Below are 13,683 nucleotides of genomic sequence, written 5' to 3'. Positions count from 1 at the left end.
TTCTAAAAAGAGCATTTTATGACATTCCCAAAAAACGTGTGCTGCTTGCCTCTCTACTCCCACACGACTGCCAATGTGACTGTGGTAAACCAGTTTGTTCACATTTTGTTGACATAATGGGCTCTATTTTCGTTTCTGCCGCCAGCGCGACGGAGGTGCGGCGCAAAGTCAGGTGCGCTTCGCCGATGGGGCGTGGCGGCGCAGACTTTGGTATTTTCGTGCACTGCGCCGCCTTCTCATCTCACTCCCACCCAGCGGCGCAACTCGGAAGGAGGGAGAGGAGAAGGCGTGGAGAGGATTTGACACTGCCGAGTTCAATCTTCACCAATCACACCAGCTCCTCGCCTCACCTTTAAAAACGCCGCTGGCGAGGCGCATGGCAAGTTTAGAGGATGACTGAGCCATCCCCTCATCCAGAGGGGTGTCCTCCTGAGAGACTGTAGGGATGCTAGAATTCGCCAGGATGAACGAGTCATGTGCAGACCCGGGGAAATTGGCATACACGTTTGTCACCAGGCAATTTGAGTCACAAATCACCTGGATATTGATGGAATGGATCCCCCTTGGGTTCACATAAATGTGGGCTTGGGTCTCTGGGGCGCGCAACTGCACATGAGTGCAGTCGGTTGCTCCCAGGACGCCGGGGAATCCAAATTTCAACAAGAACCCTCGCTTAGCTGGCTCTCAGGTGTTGCAGGGAAAATGATGTGCTCATTTGCATGTCGGACTAGACTGGAGGAAACTGCATGTATAGCCGAGCTGACAGCGGACTGACTGATCCCCACCACCGAGGCCACAGTATGTTGAAAAGACCTGGTGGTGAAGAAGGTCAGAGCCGCTGTCACCCTTACCGCGACCAGGAGAGCGCAGCCGGGGTGCACATCGGAGGCCACGATGCGCGCTACCATGTCAACGACCTCCTTGGCAGATGTAGTTTATTCCTGTGACGTGCAAAAGAGTAGATGATTAAAGAAAATTGCATCGCCTACAGTGTTGAAGGCGTTGTTCTTGTGGTCCACCTGCACTCCCGCTCACTCATATCTAAATATGAGGTCCGTCGATGTTAAATCCTCGGCCTCATCCTCCTCCTCAAAGCAGTGAGGGCTATGCACTGTAGGCTATGCAATTTTCTTTAATCATCTACTCTTTTGCATGTTACAGGAACAAATTACATCTGCCAAGGTAGGTCTTCGACGTGGTAGCGCGCATCGTGACCTCCGATGCGCACCCCGGCTGCGCTCTCCAGGCTGCGGGCTCAGTCATCCTCGAAACTTGCCATGCGCCTCGCCAGTGGCGTTTTTAAAGGTGAGGCGAGGAGCTGGTGTGATAGGTGAACATTGGACTCGGCTGTGTCAAACCCACTCCACGATTTAAATCAGAAAGATGTTTACATTTAGGATGTTTCAATTTAGGATGTTTGTGTCTATAGTTATAAATGCCTAAATTTGAACAAAAACCTTCAGTGTTCAGTCGACACTTGTTCAAAACGTAGAATTTAACTTCATAAGAACAAATGAACTTTTCTGTTGTTGAGAAAGCTGTCATCCTGTAATGAAAAAATAAATCAATGGATGGGAAACCCTGTTTTTTTTTTTTTGTTTTTTTTTTTCTCTTTTCACATCATTACCTTGAGATCATAATACACTCCAGTGCAAAACATTTAATTCTCAGTAGGAGGCTGGAATCCATTATTCAATAGCTGAGGTCCGCAGTGTGCACTGATTAGTAATTATGGATAAACCCTGGACTTTGTAGTTGGAATTACTCCAACCCCCTCTCAGGTTACACCTTGTAATCTGAGAGACCTTTCTTGACAACATACAACATATTATTTCAACATAAACATGTTTTTCAAAAGACCTACATACCTACACATTGGAAAATAAACAAATAAAATAATGTCCTATACTGTGTTGTTGAATTATTTACTGGTATCAACTTGACCCACATTTCACTTGTGACTAACAGATAGCAAATGAAAGGTTTTGACATAATAAATCAATGTTCTGTAATATGAGTGCATTCATAAAAATTACGAGTCACTGTTGTTGCTGAGAAATTGTTTGAGTGAAACATATAATTCGAAAGTCATTGACTGCAAAGTTAAACACAAATGGTTGATTAGTAAGGAAAAGGATGATATTTGTAACAATGTTTAAGCCACACCAACACATGAAAAACCTTTTAAACCATAAGAGAGATTCAGATTCAGATATGATTATGATTATTTCTTATTTTTATTTTTGTTTTTACTTTTTTTGGTTTCTTATTTTGATTGATTTTTGAATAACCCCCCTTTTTTCAGGTTATTCATTTTGATTTTTTTTGAATAACCTGAAGGCCCCCCCCCCTTTTTGTTTTTTTTGGTTTTTCAGGCTATTCATTCTGATTGATTTTTGAATAACCTGAATGCGCCCTACCCCACCCCATTTCAAATGGAGATCCCCTCTCCACGGATGGCTGGGAGAGCAATAGATGATGCAAACTGGATTGACGGTTGTCTTGGAGTATGAGAAAGGTGTCAAACTCTCCTCCACTTGAATAACTTGAGGAATTTTTCTCTCAGAGAGGGCTTTTTGTTGCCGTTTTGCAGCTGCTGTTCTAGGGCGTCAATTCTGTCAGTCATTCCGGCGAAGCTTGCACACGGGTCTTTGTACTCCTGCAGGCTGTGCTGGATGCTGCTGAGCAAATGGAGATGTGACCTCTCAGTCTGCCGCTGCAGCTGTTGATTCTCCAGCTGTTTCTGCACCTCTGTCAGTGAAGCCTTCAGCCTGTTGGCGTGCTGTGTCCGTGTAGTCAGGGACATGTCGTTTTTCCACTGGAGCTCCTCTCGCATCTTAAGAGTTTCCTCCATTTGTCCGATCTTATTGCAAGCCTGAATTTCAGTATCATTTATTTCTGTTAGCTGATACTCCAGTTGTCTCATCTCGCCACATTTCTTCAACTCACGCTCCCACTGGAAAGCAGAGTATCGTTTGAGTGTTTCCTTTAACTGCCCAATCTCATCTATTAAGGCCTCATTTTCCCTCTTCAACTTGGTCTGCTCAGTTTTTCTACTTCTGAACTGCTGGAGCTCATCCTCAGGAACGAAAATTGTGGGCTTCTGGGGGGAATCCTGTACTCCGTCAGTGTTCTTGACCTGCCTTTCTTGTATTTCTTGATTACTTGTGTCCTGCCGGGAGCAAACCTCCACACTGCCACAGGCCCTGACCACGCCAGCCTGCTGTGGTTCAGCAGGTGCATGCTGAGGGGCGGTGCGGCATGGTGCTGACGAAAGCTTCTCCTGGTTGTCTGTGGGAGGGGTTTTATCCCTCCTCTGTGACCGACAGGCTGCATCCTGATCCTGCCGTTTTAAGATGCAATACCTCTGCATTGTCTTGTCTTTCTCCGCCTGATTGTTATTGGTGAAATGGGGTTTATGCCTCCTCTGTGACTGACAGGCTGGAGCCTCCTGTTGGACGGGGCTCTTTTTACAATCACTGTCCACAGCCTCTCTTGCAGGTGCTTTCTTTGGGAGGTGGCGCCCATGTTCAGAATCCCCACAAGCCTGCTGTGTAGCACCTGATGATGCACGCACTTGTGGTACACTCTCAGGGGTAGCAGCCTGCTGCGGAGCATTCTGATCCTGCCGTTGTAAGATGCGAGACCTGCGCATTTTCTTATCTTTCTCCACCTGGTTGTTATTTGTGAGATGGGGTTTATGACTCCTTTGTGACTGACAGGCTGGAGCCTCCTGTTGGACAGGGCCCCTTTTACAATCAGTGCCCACAGTCTTTCTTGCAGGTGCTTTCTTTGGGAGGCGGTGCCCATATTCAGTATCCCCACAAGCCTGCTGTGTAGCACCTGATGATGCACCCACTTGTGGTACTCTCTCAGGGGTAGCAGCCTGCTGTGGAGCATCCTGATCCTGCCGTTGTAAGTTGCGATACCTCTGCATTGTCTTGTCTTTCTCTGCCTGGTTGTTATTGGTGAAAAGGGGTTTATGCCTCCTCTGTGACTGACAGGCTGGAGCCTCCTGTTGGTTAGGTCCCCTTTTACAATCAGTGTCAACAGCCTTTCTTGCAGGTGCTTTCTTTGGGAGGTGGCGCCCAGACCGACGGTTCTGCCTTGGGGGAAGTGAAATCCTTTGTTCCCAGGACCCAATGATGGGTATTAAATCTGGTGCTGGCAGGAACTTCTTCTTTCCTTTGTTTCCACCTTTGTTGTTTTCTTTTCCTGTAGTGTCCGCCATCGAAAAATCTTCGCTCTTTCGATTCATCAAATTAAAATTCTCTAAAATACTCGAGTGTGTCACTGTACGAATGATTGCTCTCTCTGAGTGTGTGTGAATTTTCCAATTGACAAGTGACAAAAATATTCAGATAGAGAAGTTGCATGTTAAGTAGTCTTGTGTTTCCTTTGATGATTAAAGCCATCAAAGCAACCAAAGGCAATGCTATGTTTACCATGTGCCTTTGATCATGAAAGGAAACAAAATGGAATGATAAAGAGTTGGTTACCACGGAAACCAAGTTTAATCACATGACATGGCCACATATTTTTTTTTAAATGAGACGGCTATACATAATTTTAAATGATGCTAAAAAGTACCATAATTGTGTGTGTGTTTGTGTTTATATATACACATGTAGTATTCAAAATAGTATTAAAAAATGGCAACATGCACTAAAGCACAGGTATAAAACCACAAAAAGTAAATCACAGAAATAAAAGCATGCAACAGTAAATCACAAAATATGTACAAACCAAGCACAATCATAACTAAGTCCTATTGCCCATGACATATGCACGTTGTCTGAAAAGAGTTAAACCTCCAAGTGCATATATATGTATGTGTGTGTGTGTGTGTGTGTGTGTGTGTGTGTGTATATACATACATATATATGCACTTAGTTGTTAACTCTTTTCAGACAACGTGCATATGTCACGGACTCCCAGCAAATACCTGTAACTACTGGGAAAATTGAACATTATATTAGTCAACAGGTTCTAAATTGTCAACATCTGTATTCACATTTTTCGAAATTGGATTTAGTGAATCCTTCACTTGTACTGTATTTCCACAAACAAATATTCATGACTGCGGTCAATAAACTTTTATTGTATATCTGTAAAATGTTTGATGTGAACAAATGTGTAATATGCAGTATTTGCTTAGGACAAACTTGGCCATATGTTCAAGAAAAAATATGATCTGAATTTGTGGCACTGGCTGACATTTAGTTTATTATGGTGTATGAACAGTGAAGTTAAGTAGGTTATAGATAAAACACACTGCTCTATCCCCCCCCATTTATTGGGCTCTATTTCCTCCCCGCCGCTGGCGGAGCGCAGGGTGCGCACAGAGGTACGCCAGGATGGCGTTGCGGCGCAGTAGGGGGAGGTGTCGGCAGGATCAGCCGGCGGATTTGGATTTTCGGTCTCGGCAGCGTAAAAGTGCACTGAAAACTCGCCAGACCCAGTCAACTCTGAGCGCCAGCGGCACGCCGCTGTGCAAGTGGATTTTCGTAAACCGGCGGAGTCCTGCGCCCACGTCACCAATATCTCACAGGCAGGTTTCCACAGTGTCTGGCATTTCACTGCGATCAATAATTAGCAACAGCCACGATTCAATGCAACTATCTGAGTCAGCACATAGAGTCAGACCTAAATTTATATATTTTGATCAGTATCTCATCTGACCACATCGCAAGCGCGTTCGGCACACGTAATGGTCACTCAACCTGACCGAATGTACACAGGTGAAAGAGGGATGCAAACTAATCAATTACCTTCGCTGTGCCAACCAGAAACAGCCGTGGCATCCTACAGAGCATATATACTGCATCTATCTCAGAGCACTCGAGAGACAGAGAGAGACAGGCGTCATTTCATTCCAAATACAAGCGTTATCATTGTAATGCTTAACGTTATCTACAAAGATGGAGTACATCACTGCTTTGAGGAGGATGAGGCTGAGGATTTACCATCTAAGGACCTCATATTTAGACATGAGTGAGCAAGAGTGCAGGTGGGCCACGAGAATAACGCCTTCAACACTGTAGGCGATGCAATTTTCTTTCATCATCTACTCTTTTACAAGAACAAATTACATCTGCCAAGGGAGGTCGTTGACGTGGTAGCGCGCATCGTGGCCTCCGATGCGCACCCCGGCTGCGCTCTCCCGGTCGCGGTAAGGGTGACAGCGGCTCTGACCTTCTTCGCCACCGTGTCTTTTCAACATACCGTGGCCTCGGTGGTGGGGATCAGTCAGTCCGCTGTCTGCTCGGCTATACATGCAGTTTCCCCCAGTCTAGTCCGACATGCAAATGAGCACATCATTTTCCCTGCAACACCTCCGATGCGCACCCCGGCTGCGCTCTCCCGGCTGCGGGCTCAGTCATCCTCTAAACTTGCCATGCGCCTCGCCAGCGGCGTTTTTAAAGGTGAGGCGAGGAGCTGGTGTGATAGGTGAACACTGGACTCGGCAGTGTCAAACCCACTCCACGCCTTCTCCCCTCCCTCCTTCGGAGTTGCGCCGTTGGGTGGGACTGAGATGAGAAGGGGGAGTAGTTGCGCCCGCACGCAGAGCTCGAAAATACCAAAATCTGCGCTGCCACGCCCCATTGGCGTGGGTGCTTTCAGAAATCCGTTTCTCACTCAAAAAAAAAAAACAAAAAAAAAACGGACGTTCTTATTTCACACTTCGGGACCTTTAAATCCCTCTAGGTGTTGTGCATGTGTCAATGTAGGTCCACTAAAAGTGTTTGTCTTTGTGTAATGGATGTAGCGACTGTCTTTCATACCAAAGGCTGCAGGGTTGCATCTTTTGGCGGCCCTGCCTGATACTGTAAGAGAGTATAATGTTATCTAATTGAGGGATAAATCTTTCCTGCATTAATAATATTCTAAACCTTACTATGAATATTCAATTGATTTCAATCAGAAAGATGTTTACATTTAGGATGTTTCAATTTAGGATGTTTGTGTCTATAGTTATAAATGCCTAAATTTGAACAAAAACCCCCAGTGTTCAGTCGACACTTGTTCAAAACGTAGAATTTAACTTCATCAGAACAAATGAACTTTTCTGTTGTTGAGAAAGCTGTCATCCTGTAATGAAAAAATAAATCAATGGATGGGAAACCCTGTTCTTTTTTTCTCTCTCTTTTCACATCATTACCTTGAGATCATAATACACTCCGGTGCAAAACATTTAATTCTCAGTAGGAGGCTGGAATCCATTATTCAATAGCTGAGGTCCACAGTGTGCACTGATTAGTAATTATGGATAAACCCTGGACTTTGTAGTTGGAATTACTCCAACCCCCTCTCAGGTTACACCTTGTAATCTGAGAGACCTTTCTTGACAACATACAACATATTATTTCAACATAAACATGTTTTTCAAAAGACCTACATACCTACACATTGGAAAATAAACAAATAAAATAATGTCCTATACTGTGTTGTTGAATTATTTACTGGTATCAACTTGACCCACATTTCACTTGTGACTAACAGATAGCAAATGAAAGGTTTTGACATAATAAATCAATGTTCTGTAATATGAGTGCATTCATAAAAATTACGAGTCACTGTTGTTGCTGAGAAATTGTTTGAGTGAAACATATAATTCGAAAGTCAATGACTGCAGTTAAACACAAATGGTTGATTAGTAAGGAAAAGGATGATATTTGTAACAATGTTTAAGCCACACCAACACATGAAAAACCTTTTAAACCATAAGAGAGATTCAGATTCAGATATGATTATGATTATTTCTTATTTTTATTTTTGTTTTTACTTTTTTTGGTTTTTTATTTTGACTGATTTTTTTGAATAACCTGAAGGTCCCCCACCCCTTTTTGTTTTTTTTTGGTTTTTCAGGCTATTCATTCTGATTGATGTTTGAATACCCTGATCCCCCCCACCCCCCGTTTCAGAGGGAGATCCCCTCTCCACGGATGGCTGGGAGAGCAATAGATGATGCAAACTGGATTGACGGTTGTCTTGGAGTATGAGAAAGGTGTCAAACTCTCCTCCACTTGAATAACTTGAGGAATTTTTCTCTCAGAGAGGGCTTTTTGTTGCCGTTTTGCAGCTGCTGTTCTAGGGCGTCAATTTTGTCAGTCATTCCGGCAAGGCTTGCACACCGGTCTTTGTACTCCTTCTGCAGGCTGTGCTGGATGCTGCTGAGTGAATGGAATTCTGACCTCTCAGTCTGCCGCTGCAGCTGTTGACTCTCCAGCTGTTTCTGCACCTCTGTCAGTGAAGCCGTCAGCCTGTTGGCGTGCTGTGTCCGTTTAGTCAGGGACATGTCGTTTTTCCAATGGAGCTCCTCTCGCTTCTTAAGAGTTTCCTCCATTTGCCCGATCTTTTTGCAAGCCTGAATTTCAGTATTTTTTATTTCTGTCAGCTGATACTCAAGTTGTTTCATCTCGCCATATTTCTTCAACTCAAGCTCACACTGGAAAGCAGAGTTTTTTCTGAGTGTTTCCTTTAACTGCCTAATCTCATCTATTAAGGCCTTATTTTCCCTCTTTAACTTGGTCCGCTCAGTTTTTCTGCTTCTGAACTGCTGGAGCTCATCCTCAGGAATGCAAATTGTGGGCTTCTGGGGAGAATCCTGTACCTCCACACTGCCACAGGCCCTGACCACGCCAGCCTGCTGTGGTTCAGCAGGTGCATGCTGAGGGGCGGTGTTGCATGGTGCTGACGAAAGCTTCTCCTGTTCGTCTGGGGGGGTGGATTTATCCCTCCTCTGTGACTGACAGGCTGGAGCCTCCTGTTGGATGGGGCTCTTCTTACAATCACTGTCCACAGCCTCTCTTGCAGGTGCTTTCTTTGGGAGGTGGCACCCATGTTCAGGATCCCCACAAGCCTGCTGTGTAGCACCTGATGATGCAACCACTTGTTGTGTTACACTCTCAGGGGTAGCAGCCTGCTGTGGAGCATCCTGATCCTGCTGTTGTAAGATGCGATACCTCTGCATTGCCTTGTCTTTCTCCACCTGGTCGTTAATGGTGAGATGGGGTTCATCCCTCCTCTGTGACTGACAGGCTGGAGCCTCCTGTTGGATGGGGCTCTTCTTACAATCATTGTCCACAGCCTCTCTTGCAGGTGCTTTCTTTGGGAGGTGGCACCCATGTTCAGGATCCCCACAAGCCTGCTGTGTAGCACCTGATGATGCAACCACTTGTTGTGGTACACTCTCAGGGGTAGCAGCCTGCTGTGGAGCATCCTGATCCTGCTGTTGTAAGATGCGATACCTCTGCATTGCCTTGTCTTTCTCCACCTGGTCGTTAATGGTGAGATGGGGTTCATCCCTCCTCTGTGACTGACAGGCTGGAGCCTCCTGTTGGATGGGGCTCTTCTTACAATCATTGTCCACAGCCTCTCTTGCAGGTGCTTTCTTTGGGAGGTGGCACCCATGTTCAGGATCCCCACAAGCCTGCTGTGTAGCACCTGATGATGCAACCACTTGTTGTGTTACACTCTCAGGGGTAGCAGCCTGCTGTGGAGCATCCTGATCCTGCCGTTGTAAGTTGCGATACCTCTGCATTGTCTTGTCTTTCTCTGCCTGGTTGTTATTGGTGAGATGGGGTTCATCCCTCCTCTGTGACTGACAGGCTGGAGCCTCCTGTTCGACAGGGCGCCTTCTCCAATCAGTGTCCATAGCCTCTGCAAGTGCTGTGTTTGGGGAGTGGGGCAATTGGGGAAGAGAAGCCCTTTTATCCCAGGACCCAATGATGGGTACTAAATCTGGTGCCGGCAGGAACTTCTTCTTTCCTTTGTTTCCACCTTTGTTGTTTTGTTTTCCTGTAGTGTCCGCCATCGAGAAATCTTCGCTCTTTCGATTCATCAAATTAAAATTCTCAAATACTCGAGTGTGTGGTTGTACGAATGATTGCTCTCTCTGAGTGTGTGTGAATTTTCCAATAGACAAGTGACAAAAATATTCAGATAGAGAAGTTGCATATTAAGTAGTCTTGTGTTTCCTTTGATGATTAAAGCCACCAAAGCAACCAAAGGCAATGCTATGTTTACCATGTGCCTTTGATCATGAAAGGAAACAAAATGGAATGATAAAAAGTTGGTTACCATGGAAACCAAGTTTAATCACATGACATGGCCACATATTTTTTTTTAAATGAGACAGCTATACATAATCTTAAACAATGCTAAAAAGTACCATAATTGTGTGTGTGTATATATAGTAGTATTCAAATTAGTATTGAAAAAAAGGCAACATGCACTAAAGCACAGGTATAAAACCACAAAAAGTAAATCACACAAATAAAAGCATGCAACAGTAAATCACAAAATATGCACAAACCAAGCACAATCATAGTTAAGTCCTACTGCCCATGACATATGCACGTTGTCTGAAAAGAGTTAAACCTCCAAGTGCATATACATGTATGTGTGTGTGTGTGTGCGTGTGTGTGTATATACATACACACACACGCACACACCTTTGCACCTGGAAAGTTGTGCTTTCTCCCCCAACAGGTGGCCTTTCCAACAATTAAGAACGGGAAAAGACTATTGGCCAAGGGTACAGGTGGCCTCCGGGACGCTGCCGGGAAGGACAGCTGAGGCGCCTGGAGCACCTGACGACGTATAGGTCCCCCATCGCCTTGGGCTGGGATGTATCCGGTCTGGACGTCCATTTCCAAAGACTCCGGTTGTTTTTTGTTACGAAGGTTTTACTAGGCAAGCGCATGGCATTCACTGGATAAAAAAATAATTAGAAACCTTATCTCGTAATTATGAGATAAGATAAAGAAAAAGGAAACATCTGTAAATCCTCTCTCATTGGCAATGATGGCGCTATCGCAGCTAATCTGCTATTACTACCTTCTCGGTTTGAGACACTGGGAAATACTGCTGTTTCTTAAAAATGGGGATGGTATTAATGTTAGTATGTCAATACTGCACAGGCATCTCAAGTCGTTACGATTGTTCAGGCGGAAAGCCCAATCTGACGTACGGTTAGTGGTTCTGAGTGAAGCAGTGACCGATGTGGCACCTTTCCTTATCTCGTAATTACGAGATCTTTTCTCATAATTACGAGATAAGGTGTCTCATTATTTTTTTATCCAGTGAATGCAATGCGCTTCCGTATTTTACACCTGTCTAGTTGGTATTTTTAGCTTAGTTGTAACCTTTTGGTAAAGGTTTTAATCCTCTGTGGCTTGTCGAAAGCATTGGAAATAAATTATCCTTGTCTCTGAACCGGCATCTGTCGCTTCCTGTCCTTATAATTAAGATCACTGTCAGTGTGCTCCTACCCGATCATACCAGAACCTACCCCTGCTTTGAAAATAATCTGCTGTTCTACTCAACAGTAGTTTACACAACCTCATTCCTAACCCACCATTTTTAGACATATCCTGATGTTTTGCAGATGTTTTTTTTTTTTTTTTTGTTATCTCCTTATTAACAAACTAAATGTCAGCAGCGCCTACCTTCATGCCATCACCTCCAGGTGGTCCAGGCAAGCCCATGTCTCCTTTCTCACCCTGAGGACACAAACAATGTGAACTATGAGCTTGAGCACAATAACAGCTCAGCATAAACAGTATTACACATACACAACACATTCCACCATTGCTTTTGAAATATGTGACCTGTCTCATTTAATGGTTGTATTTCTGCTGTCCATAATGGCGATTGGGTGTTTTTTCTCACACATTTTCAATCTTCACCCGTGTATTGGTTATGATGCTGTTACAAGGCCATAGTTACTGTAAATTACACCAAAAAGCTCACAGATTTCACCGATAGCTCCTATTACTGCTCTGTAATGACCTTTAATATTTGACACCTACAATAAAACAAACAGAAAAAGAGCTGATTTTATTTATTTTCTGTCTTTCTTTTATTATGGAGGAGGTCATGCGTTTGGTTGTGTGAGTGTGTGCAGCTAATGTCACACTACTGCTCCCATCAGTCTGGTATTTTTTGCACACATTCATGACTATGCGCACTCACAATATTTGAAAACCCTGTTTTATTGTAGTGTTTATACCTTCTCTGACTGCTGACTCCCCGCTCTTCTTTACTGCTTGGTGGGGGCCACCAGTGATCAACACCGACTTCAGTTTACCCTCAGACACACCTAACAGCAGTGATGTGCAGCCGGGCTCTGATTTAATCCAAATCTGCATGTACGCACAAATCATCCACCCACCACCTACCCAAACTAATTATTTTCTCCAACTGAGAGACCTGCACCAACATGGACATTTCACTCTACATCTCCCGGTTCCTGAAGGATATATTGCTTTTTCAACTATGTCAAGCGGTGTCAGCTTCCCAGATGATGTCTTGTATGTGTGTTGTATTGATATGAGTTTTTACTTTAAGATTAGGGAGGCTGCTGTCAGTCATTTTAAACATTCTTCCATGTGTGCAAAAGGAAAGTGCAGCAAATATTATGGGGCATCTAAGTAGCAAAACTAAAAAGTGTAGTCATTAGAAGAATTCAACGTTTAGCTTCTGAACCATCATTTTTTTTTTTTTTTTTTTTTAAGACAGCTCTCATGGAGCTCAGGATTTATCAGAGGCACAGCTGCTTTTACCTGAACATTTTGGACGTGTAGAAGAACACAGAGGATCGGTCATGATGTCGGCATGTTGAGAGATTTGTTGGTAACAAATAATGAATAAAATAAATTCTGAAGTCACACTAATAATGTAATAAATATTTTCCTCATTAATAATGTATTATTTCACACACCTGAAACGCATCCACTATGAACCACAATTTAAATTTTTATGACCCAGCCTACCTGATTTATGAATGGTGCATGCGGGTGTAACTGTGACTCATGCATCACTGCCTGGCATAGATCTGCACTCTGAGTGCACTCTTCTATTGATTTTTCTGGAGTGTAATTTTTTCCTGGGGGGAGTTATCTGTATGTGTACATGTACACTGATGTGTATGCATAAGTATATGTATATACAGGGGCGTAGCACCAAATTCTGGGCCCTGTACACTCTCAATGTCAGTGGGCCCCTATCCATGCCAGTGCACGAGGCGCGTGGGCAAAAAAAAAAAAAAAGAAGAAGAAGAAGAAAAAGACAAAAAGAGGGTATTTATTTAAAATTAAAAAAGCATAAATAGGGTTTTAAGCTACAGCCAGATCAGATTATATTGATGAGTGGTTCTTTCATTCACCACCTGAATTGATGCATTTGGTCTACTTCTGCTCAAATACCTAAAACATTAGGCTACATCTGGTTTCTGTACTAACGTTTTGATCCATGACACTCTTGCAAATTTTGATTTAAAAACATTTATTCTTGAACAGGAGAACAGGAGACAACTGCACACTCAGGATCAAATCAAATAAGCTGCATTACTTTTGTAATGAGATGGTACAGTATAAATGAACAGAAAAATATTAAGGTTCAATGTGAAAAAAAGAAGCTGTGACTGGTTTCTGCTTTTTACATTAAAGGCCTGTCATTTTATCAACAGAGCTTGCGATAGTACAAAATGTTGACTGTCAAATTGTTCTTCAGCTTGCAGAAAAAGAAATAAAGCCTTGCTGACATGAGATGTAAAGTGACAACTAACGTTATCTAAAGCTGCAAAAAGCTGCAAGCAGCCTGGTTGGAAACTAGCAAAGCTAAAGACTTCACATGAGCATACAAACATCAGCAGCAGCTGTCTGTAGTGGACTACGT

The 13,683-nt window shown here is 43.6% G+C and overlaps 1 protein-coding gene across 1 annotated transcript in view; it reads right to left on the bottom strand.

The window, feature by feature from the left end:
• Positions 1-13,683, bottom strand: part of LOC143338361 (uncharacterized) — a 97,362-nt gene that overhangs the window by 3,134 nt on the left and 80,545 nt on the right. Inside the window, exon 57 of the mRNA XM_076758713.1 lies at positions 11,454-11,507. Coding sequence (XP_076614828.1) covers positions 11,454-11,507 — 54 coding nt within the window. The remainder of the gene's footprint in view (positions 1-11,453; positions 11,508-13,683) is intronic.

The sequence above is a fragment of the Chaetodon auriga genome, chromosome 19 (genome assembly GCF_051107435.1).
Source record: "Chaetodon auriga isolate fChaAug3 chromosome 19, fChaAug3.hap1, whole genome shotgun sequence".
Classification (NCBI taxonomy): Eukaryota; Metazoa; Chordata; class Actinopteri; order Chaetodontiformes; family Chaetodontidae; genus Chaetodon; species Chaetodon auriga.
Note: the sequence above shows the minus strand (reverse complement) of the source record. Positions and strands in the feature narration are given on the sequence as shown.